At 44.6% G+C, this 16,061-nt stretch overlaps 1 protein-coding gene across 3 annotated transcripts in view; it reads right to left on the reverse strand.

The window, feature by feature from the left end:
- Positions 1-577: 577 nt before the first annotated feature.
- CADM3 (cell adhesion molecule 3) overlaps positions 578-16,061 on the reverse strand; it is a 31,053-nt gene continuing 15,569 nt past the window's right edge. Inside the window, exons 2-10 of one of the 3 annotated variants that reach the window (XM_053915202.2) lie at positions 13,102-13,203; positions 10,903-11,043; positions 10,246-10,398; positions 9,439-9,576; positions 8,973-9,143; positions 6,608-6,698; positions 6,044-6,213; positions 3,324-3,449; positions 578-2,428 (exon numbers count right to left, since the gene is read on the reverse strand). In XM_053915202.2, coding sequence (XP_053771177.1) covers positions 2,388-2,428; positions 3,324-3,449; positions 6,044-6,213; positions 6,608-6,698; positions 8,973-9,143; positions 9,439-9,576; positions 10,246-10,398; positions 10,903-11,043; positions 13,102-13,203 — 1,133 coding nt within the window. In that variant the 3' untranslated portion in view covers positions 578-2,387. The remainder of the gene's footprint in view (positions 2,429-3,323; positions 3,450-6,043; positions 6,214-6,607; positions 6,699-8,972; positions 9,144-9,438; positions 9,577-10,245; positions 10,399-10,902; positions 11,044-13,101; positions 13,204-16,061) is intronic. The other 2 variants (XM_024574742.4, XM_024574732.4) reach the window with 2 other exon arrangements.

Here is a 16,061-nt window from a genome sequence, read left to right on the forward strand (position 1 = left end):
TTATAAAGACACACAATTCCCTCCCTACTCCCTTCCCCACACCCCCCACCCACAAACAGACACACACAGCACAAGGGCCCTCTGCCCCCCGCCCCCAGTACAAATATGGCTTCTGTGTAACATGGACCGAGTGATTCAGCTCAAAGACGTAAAGTCACTTTCCCCAAAGTGGGTGCAAGGAGACAGGGAAACCAATAGGTCTGGGACCCTAGGCTGCCTTGCTGCTTTAAGAGGAGGGAGCCTTGGCTTAGAGGGGTGCTGCCTGTGGTACCCAGGGCTCTAGTCAGATACTGGAAGATCCACAACATTATTACCTGAACTGAAGGGGTGGACAGAACTGCTGAATGCAGCTGCCCCCATTTTGCTTGCCCCTGGGTTGTCATAGCAGAGAAGACGTGCTGGAGGAGAGTGACAGTGGTACTAAGGGGCATCTTGGGTGTGAAAGAGAGTAGCTGGCTGCACAGGGAGAGAGCGAGTGAGCAACTCATCTCCATGACAACCAGCTCAGGCCATGAAGGAAGACAGAAAATCAAAAGGAGGGGTGGAGATGGAAAGAAGAGAGGAAGTTTCACTCCAGCCCTCAGCTCACTGGGTACGGACTATAGGGAAAAAGTGACAGCAGTTGTTCCAGGGTCAGGGCCAGGGAGAGGCCTGAGGGGTGCATAGTGAAGGCTGTGGCACTGACTCCATAGCTCCAAGAAGGGAGATTGAGGCAGAGGTTCAATGCTCTGTATTTTAGAGCGAGACTATATGAACAACTGAATACAAACACACCCTGGGACTGTTTTCTCCATGACAGATGGGCACTGGGGGTGGCATGGAAAACGCCAGGATAGAGCAACCTCCCAGGGTAGGTACTAAGCTGGCTAGGAATCCTCCGCTCCAAGGTCCACCTTTACATGTTCCACAGCTCGCCCACCTGCCCAGGACCTGTCTCACTGTCTCTCACACACAGATGTGCACGCATACATGCACACGCACACGCACACGCACAGAGTTCACATTATTTTCTTCATTTAGGCAGGAAAGAGCTCAGTGTAGTGAAGCTCATTTTAGTATTCTTGTGGCTATATCTGCCTGGCTGCTGGGGAAGGGAGGAAGGACTAAGGACAGGAGGGTCAAACACATTTTCACCAGGGAACACATCAGCCTCGAGGTTGCCTTCAAAGGGCTGAATGTAATTTTAGGACTGTATAAATGTAACTACTCCTCAACAGTTAAGCGAGAGCTTGGTGCTGCCACCGGTATGAACAAGGTGCCAGGCTGTATAAAACAAGGCAAAGGGCGGGATTCTGCCCAAGGGCCTTGTGTTTGCCACCTGTGGCTTAGGAATTGGGAGGGGTGGGAGGAGTTGATGAATAATGCCATTAGAGGAGTGGTTGCTAAGCAACAACAGTCCAAGGTTGGGTGAGAGTGAGGGGCCCCTGGGCAGAGAAGCAGATGCAGTTGGGTCTGGAGCAGTGCCTCTCCCACAGCTGCTGGAGCAAGGAGGGGCAGCCTTGCCCTGCTATCCCTCAGGGGCAGTCCTGTGTAAAGGGCCTGGCTTTATATATCGCATGGATAAGGGGTATATAGGACCATCTCTGCCATCCTTTTTCTCCAAAGCTACACCTTCTGACAGGGATCCACATCCTCCCCACGTGGAACCCCTGCATCTCTGTGTGGCTACATGCCATCTTCAGGTCACATGTCCTCAGGGATCCCCATTTATCCCTTTCCCACTGAAGTGGAACAGGAGTATCAGAGAGGCACCTGAGTCTCTGTCCACAGCTCCAGGTATGTGACTATCAGCAGAAGAAAGGCCAGCTCCCGCTCACAACTTCCCCATTCCCAGAGAAGTCCAGGAAGCTGCTCTGTTGTACAGGTTAGAAGTTTGGTGAGAGCCCCTACTAAACCAGCCCTGCTCCTTTCCTGTCCTTACCCCTCCACCCTCTTTCTCCTCTTAAAGCTCCAGGTATTTTTGCTTTCTTCACCCCAGGGCCCCTGTGCCTCCAGCCTGAAGACAAATTTGATTTGGGATTGATACAAAAATAATAATAACCCAAACTCAAAGAAGCCACGGAAAGGGCTGAGGGCAACCCTCCTTCCCTGCCCGCCCTCCTCCCTCTCCATTCCAAACCGAGTACAAAACCGCACCCAAAGCAGACATTCTGTACAAGGGGTTGGGGGGAAACTGGGGAGCAAGCAGGAGGTGTGGCCCTGGGGTTGCTCTGTACAAGTCCAAGTTGGTTATGACCCCAGCAGTCCCCATGGGGTCCCTGGAGGGGTGCAGAAGTGAGTGAGCACCCTAGATGAAATATTCCTTCTTGTCGTCCCCGCCTGACTGCCCGCCTTCTGCGTTGATGATGGCTGTGTCCGCATCTGGGGCATCGTCAGAGCCTTTAGCCTCATGTGTCAGGTAGGTTCCTAGAGAGGAACAGAGGCTCCTCTTCTCAGGAGCAGTTTCCAAACCTTTGAATCTCCCCTTGCCCACTCTCCCACCCACCCACCCATTCATATCTTGCTCTTGAATTTTTCTCCTGTTTAGAGCTTTCTTCCTCCTCACCTGACCTAAATTGCATTTTGCTGCAACATCCCTCAACTGACCACACCCCTATGAATTAATGAATCCTGCCTTTAATTAGGGAATCTCATCAATGATACAGGCAAAAAATAATGGTGTGTGTACATATGTCACATGCATGTAGGCATGCGTGTGTGTGTTACATGTGCATGTGTGTACATGTGTGTGTGTGCACATAAGGTGGTGTTAGGGAAACTGCCATGTCATCTCCATGTGCAATGTAGCTATAAGCTGGCTAGCACTTGATCAGTCGGTGTAGTCTGGCAGCAGCTAGAAGTCATAGTGAAGGAGGGCATATGGGAGGAAGGCATGTAAAGAGATGGTACAGAGATGTCGTGCATATAGGAGAAAAGAGGAAAAAAAGGAGATATTGTGGAGACTAAGGGCAAGGAGATTAAAGGCCAAGGGAAATGGAGCAAAACATAAAGGAAGAAAGTGTATAAAGAAATGGGAAGAAGATGCAGAGTTTCTCAGTTCTCTGCTTATAGCAGAATAGCCTTGTGGCAGAGCAGCATGGGAGCAGCAGTATACTGAGTGGGAAGGTTTGATTTTACTGGATGATCAACAAGTGGTGAAGCTTTCAGGAGGGACTGGTGGTGCTTCATTATGAGCAGATTGCCTGCATTCTTCTTTCTCAAACACTCATAGTGGCTGACTGAGTCTCCAAAGGTCATTCCTGCAGCCAGCTCCTACCTATCTGCACCTAACCCATCTCCCTACCCGTACCCAGTTCTCCTGATACTTCCTTCACATATCTGACCTTTGTGCCGAATCAGGTAGTGGCCGAGGAAGATGAGCAGGATGAGCAGCAGAAAGACAATGAAAGCCACAACCCCACCAATGATGGCGTGGTAGGTGCTGGAAGACGAGGGCACCGGACTGTGGTCTAGAGGGAAGAGGGAATGCATACAGTCAGATCTTGGAAAACCCGTAATATTATAACATTTCTAACCTGGTCACAGTAATCTTACACAGCAGAGAAAATAGACTAACATTAGGAGAATGGAGTAGCATCATTAAGCAAAGGGGATATGTCTTATTTTATACTCAGTTTTCTTACACAGTGTATGGAACATGGTAATGTTTACAAAAGTTAATGTATTTGTGAGTAAATAGATACATATCCTCCCCCTAACTCTTTTAGTTGAGTTCATGGCACTGAAGTTTGATCTTAGCCAAGTCAAAGATCATTGCTTTAATGTTTAAATCACCTTTTGAGATTTCGCTCTTGCTCTTTTTCTCTCTGTCAGTCTCTTTCTCTGTTTCTATACTTATTTCTTCTAATTTCTGGATTATCAGAGTACTCCTTCCCTATCCCCAAAGCCCTCTTACTCTACCATTCACTTGATATTCTGAGATGGATTCTCTACAAGGGCTTCTCAACCTATTAACCCATTGCTCTGAGATCAGATAGACAAGGAGCAGTAAAAAAACTGATGGATTCAAGAATTAGGTACTTTGACAACACCTTACAAGCTAAGGTAGACTGTGACCTTCTGTATAAAGAACAGTGTTCCTTCTTGGCAGAGGAGTTTAAAGTTCCAGCAAAACCCAAGTCCTCTGGTAAGTCTCATCAGGGGGTCTGCAACAGCATTTTTACTTCCCACCACCCAAACATTTGTGGTAAGTTGCATATTTTCTTCAAGGAAGTCCCACCATGCTGCCTTCAATGATGGCCAATGTCTCTGCCAGCACAGATTGGCTAGGCATGCTAAGAACACTACCAGCCACATAGCAGCATCTCAAATACCTGAGAAGACACTGCACAGGCCCAGGATACAATGCTGTGTCCAAAATTATACTCACCATAGATATGACTCTCCAACCCATGGGAAAACTACTGTTTTTCCACAGACTCAGCTTGAATCTTGATGCCTCATTGACTCCTTATTATATATTTTGTCTCTCCTACTTTGTCTCCTCAGGCTTGATTAGGCCAGCTTTTCTGTCTCTTGCCTATCTATGCCTTATTTGAAAATAAAACGTTTATGCTCTGTTTTTAATATTCTACTTGGGAGGGATGGAGAAGTTGAGTCCAGGGAATCCGTAATTTGATGGAGGGTGTGTTACTGTAAGTTGGAAGAAGGGGAATGAAGGTACCCACTGTCTTTCTCCTAGGGAGTATATGAGAGACAGTACACATTAAAAATAAATCCTGGTTAATTATTATTGAGACTAAGGAAATATAAATTCCCTAGGAAAACAGGTTTCCATGGTCAACACGACCTCTTGGGTCATCCATGACAGGCCTCTTTCTTTAGGTGGAACACCATTTAATTTCATACGGCTTAGGATATTCCTTCAAGATGCAGTAACCCATTCTACCACCAGGTGTCAGCACTGGAAGCAGTTCAGTCAAACAAGACTCGCTTTCCAGCACAAGCTGGGAGGATTAGAAAGAAGCCAACCACAGAGCACCAGAAATTTCTCACTGCCAAACATCATCACGGTTTGTCCAGAGAGATCTGGGGGCAGATACTGTACCTCAGGGCATTGTCCTTGCTTCAGGCATCTAGCTGTTTGTGGTGCCCAGACAGTCCCCATAATACTGAGGTCTGCCGTGGAGTCAGAATTACCCCATCCAGACACCCTCAGGTCTCTTATCCCTGGGAGGCTGGTCAATGTTAGAACTACTGTTTTTCCACAGAGTCAACTTGAGTCTAGATGCCTCACTGACTGCTTATTATATATTTTGTCTTACCTACTTTGTCTCCTCAGGCTTGATTAGGCCAATTTTAATGGGCTTTTCACTCAAAGGAGCCTCTGATGTCCCCTTGACAAATGCATTTCCCTATTCTGAGGAAAGGCTTATAAGACTTTTTGGCAAGACCCCATTGCCACTGGGATCTTCAAAAAATCTCCTGCTCACTCTCCATAAAGGGACTTCTGTCAGCCTGTCTCTTCTGAAATGGGGTTTTGTGGTCACACCTTTGGGAACAACTTTAGAGAAGAAGCATCATCTATTTCCTCTAGAAGATATGGCATCTGAGAAAAGATTCTGACTATTTCCTTGCATAATACAAACTCATCTCCATTTCCTGCTTGGACCCAGGTCTGCAGGAAGGGAGACAAGAACAGCAGTATGCATCCAATACTAGTCACAGGAGAAGCAACTCTGAAAACAGCCTGTTGCAACAGAAAATGCATCTACACCCATACTTGAGAGGCTCTGGGGCCTCTATACACAGAATTGTTATTCTTGCTGCCTGGTGAATGCAGGGGTTGGAGAATGGTGTCACGTGAGTCATTACTGCTAAAGAAAGGCCCATGGGCGCCCTCCATTCCATTTATCTTTCCTAACTGCACATTCCAGAGTGGATCTGGAGCTGAGTCTTCAGGCCCTCAATGGGGATCTGCTGTCCTTCTACTCTACTCCAAATCACCATCTGGGGGTGCTCTCAGGTGACAGAAAGATGAAAGTGTAACATGGACAGAGAAGGGGAGGAGAGGGATGCTGGAGGAAAACTGAGGTGGGCTCACCGTTCACATTGAGAGTATAGTAAGCCTTGTAGCTGCCCATGTTGCTGGTGGCTGTGCAGCCGTAGGTGCCGCTGTCACTCTTGTTGAGGAAGGGGAAGATCAGGGCGCTCTCCTGGATTATTTTCAGGGGTAGTACACTGCCCTCCTTCTCCCATAGGTACTGCTGGGGGCTGTTGAGTGTTCAGAAGAGAGCAGGTCAGGGCTAAAGGGAGACAAATATAACTCGGAGCAGGGAACTCAAGGACCGTTTGATGAAAGCTCAAGAAGTTATATGAGCCAGAAACACTGAGCTGCTCAGAGACAGAGGGAGGGTGACATCTTGAGGTTCAATTTGGAGAAAAGGGAAATTTTCTAACTGTATCTTACTGTAACTTGCTTCCTTATGGGAGCCAGGGACTGGGCCCTCCCCACTACTACTGCTTTGCAGGAGAAACAGAGGATGAATGTTGTTAGTGTCAGGGAAAATGAGAGGCTCAGACAGTACACAGGAGATAGGAAGACATTATGTAAAGATCACAATCTGAGAGTACGGAGTTGTATTAGACACCAGGAAAGAAATCTTACACGGGATTGCCACGACCCTCACAGTGTAGCAACAGCTTCTGGCCCTCACGGGGATGTGGAGGGTCTGGTCTAATCTTCGCCGTTGGTGTGTCTGTGGAGAAGGGAATTATGTCAACACGAAACTCCCACACTGTTCAGGAGATCGCCTTGATCTCAAAATCATTCTGTTACCCATTACAGCTTCCACCCCTAAATGCCTCAGGAGTCCAAGACACTATGAACAAAGACTTTTCTCCCCCTATTTCTTGTCAGCAAAGACAGCTATTGCCATTGAATGTTTGAAGGACTGGTTGCCACCTTGTAGAGTAGGGTTCTGAACAATCTGCCCTGGGTGAGGACCTGAGAGATGTCTAAAAGAGAGCTGAGAAGGGGTATCATTGGTTCATCTGTGCCTAGCACACTACCTAGCACATAAATAGGTCTTAGTACACACTTGTGACAGAAAAGTACGCTTGAACTTGATCATTTATTGAGCTCATAACCTCTCAATTCTCTCTGTTCTATAAGGGAGCTTAAGCTGGCAGCAATGCTTGAACAAAAACATCATTTTTAAATAATGGTCAGCCCCAAAATGAAGGGTGATCTTTGAAACAGCAAGAGATGGGGATCATATTTTAGCTGCAAAAAGGCACTGACACGGTATAGATAGGCTTTGCAAAGGAATAATGGCATCTGCCACTGACACCAAAGGGCTGCTAAGGAAACTAGGTCCAGATGACTGCAAAGAACAATACAACTAAATGCTGGTTTAGAACAACAGATAAAGACACTGAGCTTCCCCTAAGGATAGAACCAACCTTAACAATTGGTTAACGAACATGTTTCGGCCAAATGAAACAGGACAAAGAGAATCAGGCCAGGTAAAAGAATGGGTGTTCAGGGGCCCCACAGCCATAGAAACCTCTAGCATGGTGCCTCGATTATAGATAGCATTTGGTGACTGACTGCTGATCACAACCGCACCAAAAAGCTCCCTGGAGAGTAACTGCCAGATGGTCTGGTACCTAACAGAAGTCTTTGGGACTCAGACTGGGGAGGGCCTTTCTTTGCCCTGGCCAGGGCCCAGACTTGGGAGAAGAAGCCCAAGGCCAGGGGCTTCACCCTCAGAACTAATAATCAGAGAAAAAATTATAGGAATATAGAACTCTGAAGTTTACAAACTGCTTTCATAGCTTTTGTTCCATTTATCCTCAAGAAAATTTAATGAAGTAGGCAGGAGACACTAAGCGATTACATACTTTGGTGAAAGTTGAGACAGCTAGTAAGTAGAGGCAGTGCAGCCAGAATCCATGTTATCTGCTTCCAAATTGAGAGTCTGCTAAATGGAAAATGATGGTACTTCCAACCTACCTCACGTTCAAGTCTCAGCAATAAGTTTAGCATTTGATTTAAATAGCCATGAAGTCAGTCCTAAATCTTCTACAAGAGAGTAAGGGTTTTAATTATGTTAGAAAAATACTAACCTTTAGATGAGTTAGAACAAAAAGTACATTACTTTAAAAGTCTTTATCTTTTACTTTTGTACTTTATTTTCTTTCTCCCTTGGTTCCTCCACTGAAAAAAGTTCTTTTTTAAAATTTACAAATTTCCTCAGGTGAAGAGGGAAGTTCTCTGTCCCTACTCAAGGCATATTCCATAGAGGGATGAGGATCCTCAGAAAGGCTAGAAGTAGTGATCATAGTAGTAGCCATTTGGGGTCAGAATCCTAAGAAAAATCAAGAGCTGTGGTAGACTGTAGATCAAGAGAACTGTAGGAAAAGATCTGGGAATAATGATTGCCAAAGAGATTGTGTTTCCTACAACCTGTATTTTCTTGAAACCATCATAAGCTAGATCAGGAGGAAGGCTTAGTGATCCCCGTGTTCATGCTCTCATTTGGTATATAAAGAATCAAGCTCAGGGAGGGTACAGTAATTTCCTTAGAATCACATGGCCAGTAAGTGGTGCAGGGCAGACTACAGCCTGTGTCTTCTGACTCCTGATTTGCTATAGTTACAACTTATAAGCTAGTTGCACCATACTGGCTTACTTCAGGGGTAGGTAAATGTACCCATTGGATCAAATCCCGCCAGCTACATCATTCAGTAAATAAAATTTTATTGAAATACAGCTATGTTTGTTTGTTTACATATTGTCTATGGCTACTTTCCTGCAAAAACAGCAGTGATAAGTAGTTGAGATGGAAACCATACAACCTCCAAAGCCTAAAATGTTTGCTATTGAGACCTTTATGGAAAAGTTTGCTGACCCTTCACCTAATCCTATTACCTCTTATCTCATTTTGTTTTTATCATCCACTTATCTGTGCCTGTTCCACATCCCATCTCACACCTGATCTGTCTTCACCCACAAGCCCATGACATACATAAAACTTCAATGCGTTGAGAAGTGGATCTGTCAGCTCCATTTAGAGATTCATGGTTCACAGAGCATATGATGTTTGCCCCATCATCCTCCCGGGTAACCTGGAATGTCACTGAGCTGCTCACTGTGAAGGTTTTACCATTGGGATCTTCCTGTATTCGGGTTGGTTCTCCTAGAGTGCAGAAACAGACACACACACACACACACAGACACAGAGTGAGCCCTAACATACAGATACTGTGTGGGCCCCACATTAGTCATAAAGACGGTGAATTTCAGCTTACACAAACTTAGAAAGTTATGAAATGGATATGCACACACATACACACACAAGTGTGCACAGAATGTCATTCTGCTTTTTCCTTCTACAGCATGCCTTGTGTGTATATACACATGTACACCTCCCTCTCTCCTCTCCTCCCTCCAGTACCACCTCCTCCTATAACCCCAAGGTAGGAGGAACTTACCATGAAGTTCTTGCTCACCCTTTTGCCAGGTGAGATTAGCTGCAGGTTTGCTTCCAGAAGATTGACAATTTAGGGTGGTTGTCTCCTTTTCCCGTAATGACGACTTGTAGCCAGTGATTATGGGCTTCTGAGGGATTCCTACCATGCATAGGGGATGGCCAGAATATGAAGAAGAGGCCATGAAGTTACACTTAGCTCTCTCTGCTGAGACAGCCTCTCAGTGGGACTGGATACCTGGGTCCTACTTTAGTTATGATGGGCAAAAGACTAGATATTTTTCTCTTTGATCTCCTCCCTGAGAACAAGGAAGAAAGATCCGGGATGAGGAGGCTTGGGAGTGGGGAGATGTACCACACTTGAACACAGCTGAGTGGCCACAGAAATAGTGTGAAGCTCAGGGAAGCAAAGAAGGAAATTGAAATATAGAATAAAATATAGAATGAGAGTATGTAAGCAACTGGGGTACTCAACTTGGACATTATAATCATATATTGCATGCACTTCTAATGTTTCACTCATATAATTTTGGGAGATAGGTGGAACAGACATTATCATCCTTCTATTACATGTTAGGAAATTCAGGCTCAGAGAGAATAAGACATTTGTCCCAAAGCAAATGGTAAGCAGAGGAGGATTAACTAGAAGTCAGTGCTCTTTGCATTTTGTTCCATTGGAAAGGAAATCTAGGCTGAACTTTTCCAAAAGGCTTCGAGTCTTGTCTGGCTCTAAGCTCTTTCAGGGACACACCTAGGGAGATTTGTTTGCACAGAAACATGCTGCAGTGACACTGGGGTTTGGGAGCCTCACCCAGCACAGTGATGAGGGACTTGGCAGTTCTCACAGGCATAGTGAAGATGGAGCAGGTGTACTCGCCCTCATCCGCCAGGGCCACATTGCTGATGCTGATGCTGAGCTCATGGGGTGTGGATTTAACCAGCTGAATCCGATTATCTCGAAGGGCTGGGGGGAATTGGGAGAATGGGAAGCAAGGCTTTTACTGGCACCTTTCATGTTCATCTTCAATCTCAAGTCAGCTTTTTGAGAGGAGTGGGTCCAGTGTGATTTGGGTCAAGGGGAAAATACTGTTCCTGAGTTTTAACAGTCTTTAGGCCATTCAGTCACTTTCCTGGGCCATTGGACACAGTAGCCTAAGAGGTACCCGGAAAAGTAGGTTGGACCTCGAGAGCTTCCTTGTAAGACACATATGTCAACACTGATATCAGCTGTCTCCTACTGCTCTTTTGTGGTAAAGTCACCCCAGAACCCTATTAGACCATGCATGGACTAGGTCAGAGCTGTAATAATAAAGTTTTTCTGACACAAAGTGAGGAACCAGTGTCTTGTTGCTTCCTCAAATAGGCATACCTTCATAACCAATAAGCCTTTGCACTACAGTAACATTTCCTCTCAGTGCCGCAATCCCCTTCCCCAGCCCATGGTTCCCTCAGAGAGAGATAACACTACCTCTCTTTTCCCCAAAGTAAAGAGTCTGCTGAGCAGGGTTAGACCACTGCAGGGATGAGTCCTCATGGTCTTTCACTTGGCACTTGAGCACCACGGTGCCACCAGCCACCACTGTCTCATCAGATGTCCAGGGCTGACTGTCTGCAAGAGTAAAATAGGGTTAGTTTCTGAGCAAGTCCTAGCCTCTCCACCCATTTCTAGGCCAAAGTCCACTTCATCTAATTCAGACCATTCAAAATCCAGGTCCTGTATCTCAAGGCATCACAGGGGAAGGATTTGGGGGAAGGAACAGAAGTGGTTGGGAGAGAACCCTTATTTCCTCTTGTTTTGAATACACAGAAAAGCAGTCACTTGTTGAATATTTGCTTCATAAATTGACGTGGCCACAAACACTTAGAGGAATAAAGGCCCTCCAAATCTACACTTACTACTTCACAGTTATCTTTTCTCATAGAGTTCTACCAGTCGCCTTTGAAAACACAGATAAATATCTGTCATTCTATGTTTCGCCTCCTGCTACCACCTGCCTTTATGAGCAAGAACAAAAGAAGCAGTTGTGACTGATAACCCCAAAACTAAAAGAGAGCAAAAGGCCAGGCCAGCGCTTGGATTACACATTCATTTACACAAGAAGTAGCTGATAAAACTTCAAAACAAATGAAGAATTTTTTTTCAATTGACACATTTTGACACAAATTTTTTAATTCCTCCAGCAATAACTTCCTTTCTTTCATCAGCTCCCTTAATATATTTCTTCAGTATTAGTACTACCCACCTCCCAACACACAAACCGAATTACCACTCTGGTGTTAAAGAGCAAAGGATTAGTTTTCCCTTCAATGTGATGGAAATGTTCCCTAATCCCTCTCTCATTAGACAAGTCCAAAAAAAAAAAAAAAAAAAAAAGAACAAGGTATCACCTGAATGAGCCATTTGAATTCCATATGTGGCTTTTAGTCAGGCATAACTCTGAGCCCCTTGGACAGTGTGACACTTGCTTCCTCCTCCCAGTATTATTGCTCTGTTCCCCCCACAGCATTAATTCTGATTAATTCTGATTAATTACAGCATTGATTCTGATTCCCAATGTTGATTTCCCCATCTTCAGGACTGACTTTTTGTGACCCAATAGCACTGACCTTTACAGAACTAAAGTAAACAGCACCTCCCAGCTCTGCTTCCGAAACATCCATAGTATTTGTTCTATGGAGCTAAATTACTTAACCAGCATTATTCTCCTCTGAATAGGAAGCCAAGGAACATATTTTCTACATTCCCTAATTGCATAACTTAGACCATCCCTATGCTCCCAATGGCACTGACCCTACCTCTTCCCTGTCTGCTTATTTTTTTCTCCCTTGGTCACCACAGATCTGTCTCCAACAAACAATAAGCACTCCTGGCAGAGAAGGTGCACCAAGGGGTGAAGGTGGCATGTGCTAGAGTTCATATCAATATTTCGGGATAGCTGTCTCCAAATTAAAGCACAAAGCCTGGCCACTAGATTTAGTGTTTAGAATCATAAAACATTAGAACTGAAAGGGATCTTAGGGATAATGAAATCCAATTCCCTCATTTAAAAAATGTACACAATGAGGCAATGTAGGTGAAGTGATTGCCTAAGATCATTCTACTTATCAGTGATTCTAGTTCGGACTAGAACTTCATTCTTCTGAGTCTCAATGCAGTGCTTATTTCATTGGAATGCCCCTCAAGTAATCATCTAATGAGAATTAAAACTGGTTTTGAGGTGAATGAGCCAGGGACTGAGCTGGCTGAGTAAATTTGAGAGTGATATATTCCTTGAATATCTCAATGAAAGGTTTGGAAAGCCTTTCATTTACTGCTAGCTATATACCAATTTTTGATGAGTAATTCCATTGTCCATGGTTCCTTATGAAGATTTATACCTTGACTATGTCTTCTAGAACCTGTTTATTCTGGGTAATACACTCCTCCTGGAATCATTTTACTTTTAGAAGGTGTAGTGGGTACAGAGGTCTCTATATTGTAAGGGAAGGAGTAGATACTATAAATGTTGGTGTAGATCTAAGAACTACAATGTCAGATGAAAAGGAGAAAAAGTTGTGTGATAAGGAGGGGAGTAGAATACAGGGGGAAGGTGACATGAATGGGAGATGATGTGAGGAGGGTTGAGGTCAGTGAGAGACACAGAGATGAGGGGGCCTGGGTTCTCACCTTGACTGACCAGCATGTCAGGACTGCTCCAGACTGTGGAGCTGATGGCTTCGTCGAGTGGAGCCAGAGTTCCCAGCTCCAAATCCTGCTCCTGCCAGTAGCCTGGGGAGAGAATCTCCATCAAGGATGAGCCCTACATATATGCTGCTGCAGTTTGGTATCTGAACTTCCATTGTTATAGGTGGGGAAAGGTAGGGCCCTGTGAAGAGTAAGTTCACCAGAATACCCAAGAGAAGGTGGGTTTCTTACAAAAAGGAGAGACTAACTAAAGTACTGAAAAAGGAAGTTAACTTTTCCTCCTAGGAGTGAATAAAAGGAGGATGCTATGTTTTATCAGTCAATCTTATCATGTTGGAGCCAAAAGAGATTCTAGATGTCATCTAGCCCAGTTCTCCCACTTCACAGGTGAGGATAATGAGGCATATTAAGGGATAAACATGACATGGTGGAGGACCCTACAGAGAAAATGAAAGATAACCCAGGATTCACTCTGCTAAACTCTATTATCTACTAAAATAACTATAGGTTTAACAATTAGAAAATATTTTCACATTAAATGCTCTTTAATAAACCTGTAGAACCAGTACTCCTGTGTTATCATTATTACTTTGCAGAGTGGAAACAGAATGAAGTGACTTGCCTAAGGTCATGTAAATAGAAGAGCAAGACTAGAAATTAAATGATCCAAATCCAAAGTTCTATTTGTTTCAGGTAAGACTCTACCACTGTAGAAAGACAGACACTGCAGTGAAGGCAGAAGTTACCCCCACCCTTCCTAGATTGTTACCTTCTGTTGGGTGCTCAAATTCTCAAGTTTTCCTCCTTCACCCTCAGTCCAATTGTCCACTTTATGTCACTGACTCTGCTCACTCCTCTGGCACAACAAATCTCTCTCTTCCTAGCAAGCAGCCCATAAACAGTTTTGTGACTGCATAGTGTCAAGGGTCTATTTCCCCAATTCAATTTGAAGGGGTGGAGGGACAAAGAAATAGTCCAAATGGATCTTTTTAGGTTCTCCAGCCATAAGCCCACAAATAGCCAATCACAGTGCACAAAATTCAGTGAGGTCACAGGCTGCCGAGCAGAGTTCTGAGCTGGTACCCATCCAGACCCGAGTTCTGGAATAACTTCAGTTGTGGCAGTGTGCTTGCTTGAGAGGGGGGTGGGTAGAGGAAGAGAGGACAAGAAGCAGGCAGCACTGGGACCTAGAGGAGGTGAGGGGAAAGGACAGAGTGGCAGGGGTGCTAAACGAAAAAGCTAAATGACATACAGGTTTAGGGTCCATGGAGAAGAAAGGGGAGAGGAAGAGAACTGCAGAATCAGGAGGGAAAGAGTGGAAAAGGGAGAAGGAAGAGGGAGAAAGGGAAAGGGGATAAGGAGAGAGAGGTAAGGATGGGGGAGTTAGAGAGATTCCTTCTGTCTGAATATGCCTCTGAGAGATAGTTTCAGGGTTTTGCAGGCCTCCATGGAGATGCCCTCTCTCCAGAATTCCTCATAGACATGCTATTGGAGATTTACAAATTACTCTGTTCTCAAACAGAAGTGTTGATGGCCAAATGGGAAGGGGAGTAAAACAGAGAAAACAGAAAATCTCTAACAGGTAGAAAGAAGTAGGCACAAAGGGGACGGGAAAATGCTGATGAAGAAAGGCAGCAAAGATGAGGGCAAGGTAGAAAGGTGGTGTGGAGAGGACAAGGACTCTCCCATCCTGCAGGGTCTCTCCCTGGGTGCTAGAATTTCCCCCTGCTGCTTTCTGTGAGCATCAAGGATGGAGGCAACCTGAAGTTGCTGTCATATTATTTTTCAGGATGTGTACTGTGGGTGCACTGCTTTAACATGCAGTAGGAAGTCAAATGGTTGTGCTAAAAGTTTGGAGTGGTAGAGGGAAGGGAGGAGCCAGAGAGGGTCAGTCCTCAGCCCACAGTATTGGAACCCAGTGCACAAAGTAATCACTGAACAGGACTTTGCTCAAATGAACAGAGGAAATAGCCATCTCATAACTTGGCATAGGAGTTTCAGTTTGCAGACCATGAATTCATTGAATGATAAAACAAACTTGAGAGATAAGCAACCAGATACAATTACTTTTTAGAGATGAGGTTTAGAGAGGTTCAGGGACTTAGCTAAAGGCACACAAATGGCACACCTCTCCAGGATCCTCTTTCTCTAATGGTGTTTTCAAAAGTTTTCAACAGCTTTTTGTTTCTTATAGTATTTCAGCCCATTGTATTGCCACTTAGTTGTTTAGTTATCAGTCTCCTTATTTGAACTTTGAGTTGCTTGAGAGCATGGGTGTTACCTTGCTCATCTCTGCATGTTTAGCATTATGCCCTAGTGGGCTCAGTACATTTAATTGGTCTGGTAATTCATTCCATCTCAATCGGCACTGTGCTATGTCTATCCCTAATCAGGCTGAGTGTGTATTCTGTCCAACAGCATGGATTTAATCTTCACTCTCCTGCGCCTTCTTTCATCTTTGCTTTTTATCTGCATTCTCAGTTCTGTTCTCCTTGCTTACATTCATTTCATCCCTTCCCTCATGCATTTTGCTGGCATTTTTTTCTGCATAGGATGAATAAGTGAAATGGTGATGTAAGTCATTCAAACCAAACTAAATTGTTCAAGTGAGGGGACTTATAATTAAACAAATGATCTCCAATAAATGTCATATTTATAATATACTTGGTATATTATCTCTCTAGGCTTACAGGGAACTCTAGTTTGTAGTGTTTTAAGAGACTGCGTAAGAGGTAACTGTTTTATTTTCCCCTCTGGGGGTGACATTTCTCCCCCTAATTTAGGAAGGTACTTAAGTTTTCTTTCTGTTTTTGTAAAATTGTACACCCATAGTGATAAATTCTAAATGGCCACTCTGTGGGAGCAAATGAGTGACTATAACTGTACCAGTAGAAACATGGATAAGTAGAAGAAATTATTCCCTGTGTTGTGAAAGGCTAGTG

This window comes from Desmodus rotundus, chromosome 12 (assembly GCF_022682495.2).
Source record: "Desmodus rotundus isolate HL8 chromosome 12, HLdesRot8A.1, whole genome shotgun sequence".
Classification (NCBI taxonomy): Eukaryota; Metazoa; Chordata; class Mammalia; order Chiroptera; family Phyllostomidae; genus Desmodus; species Desmodus rotundus.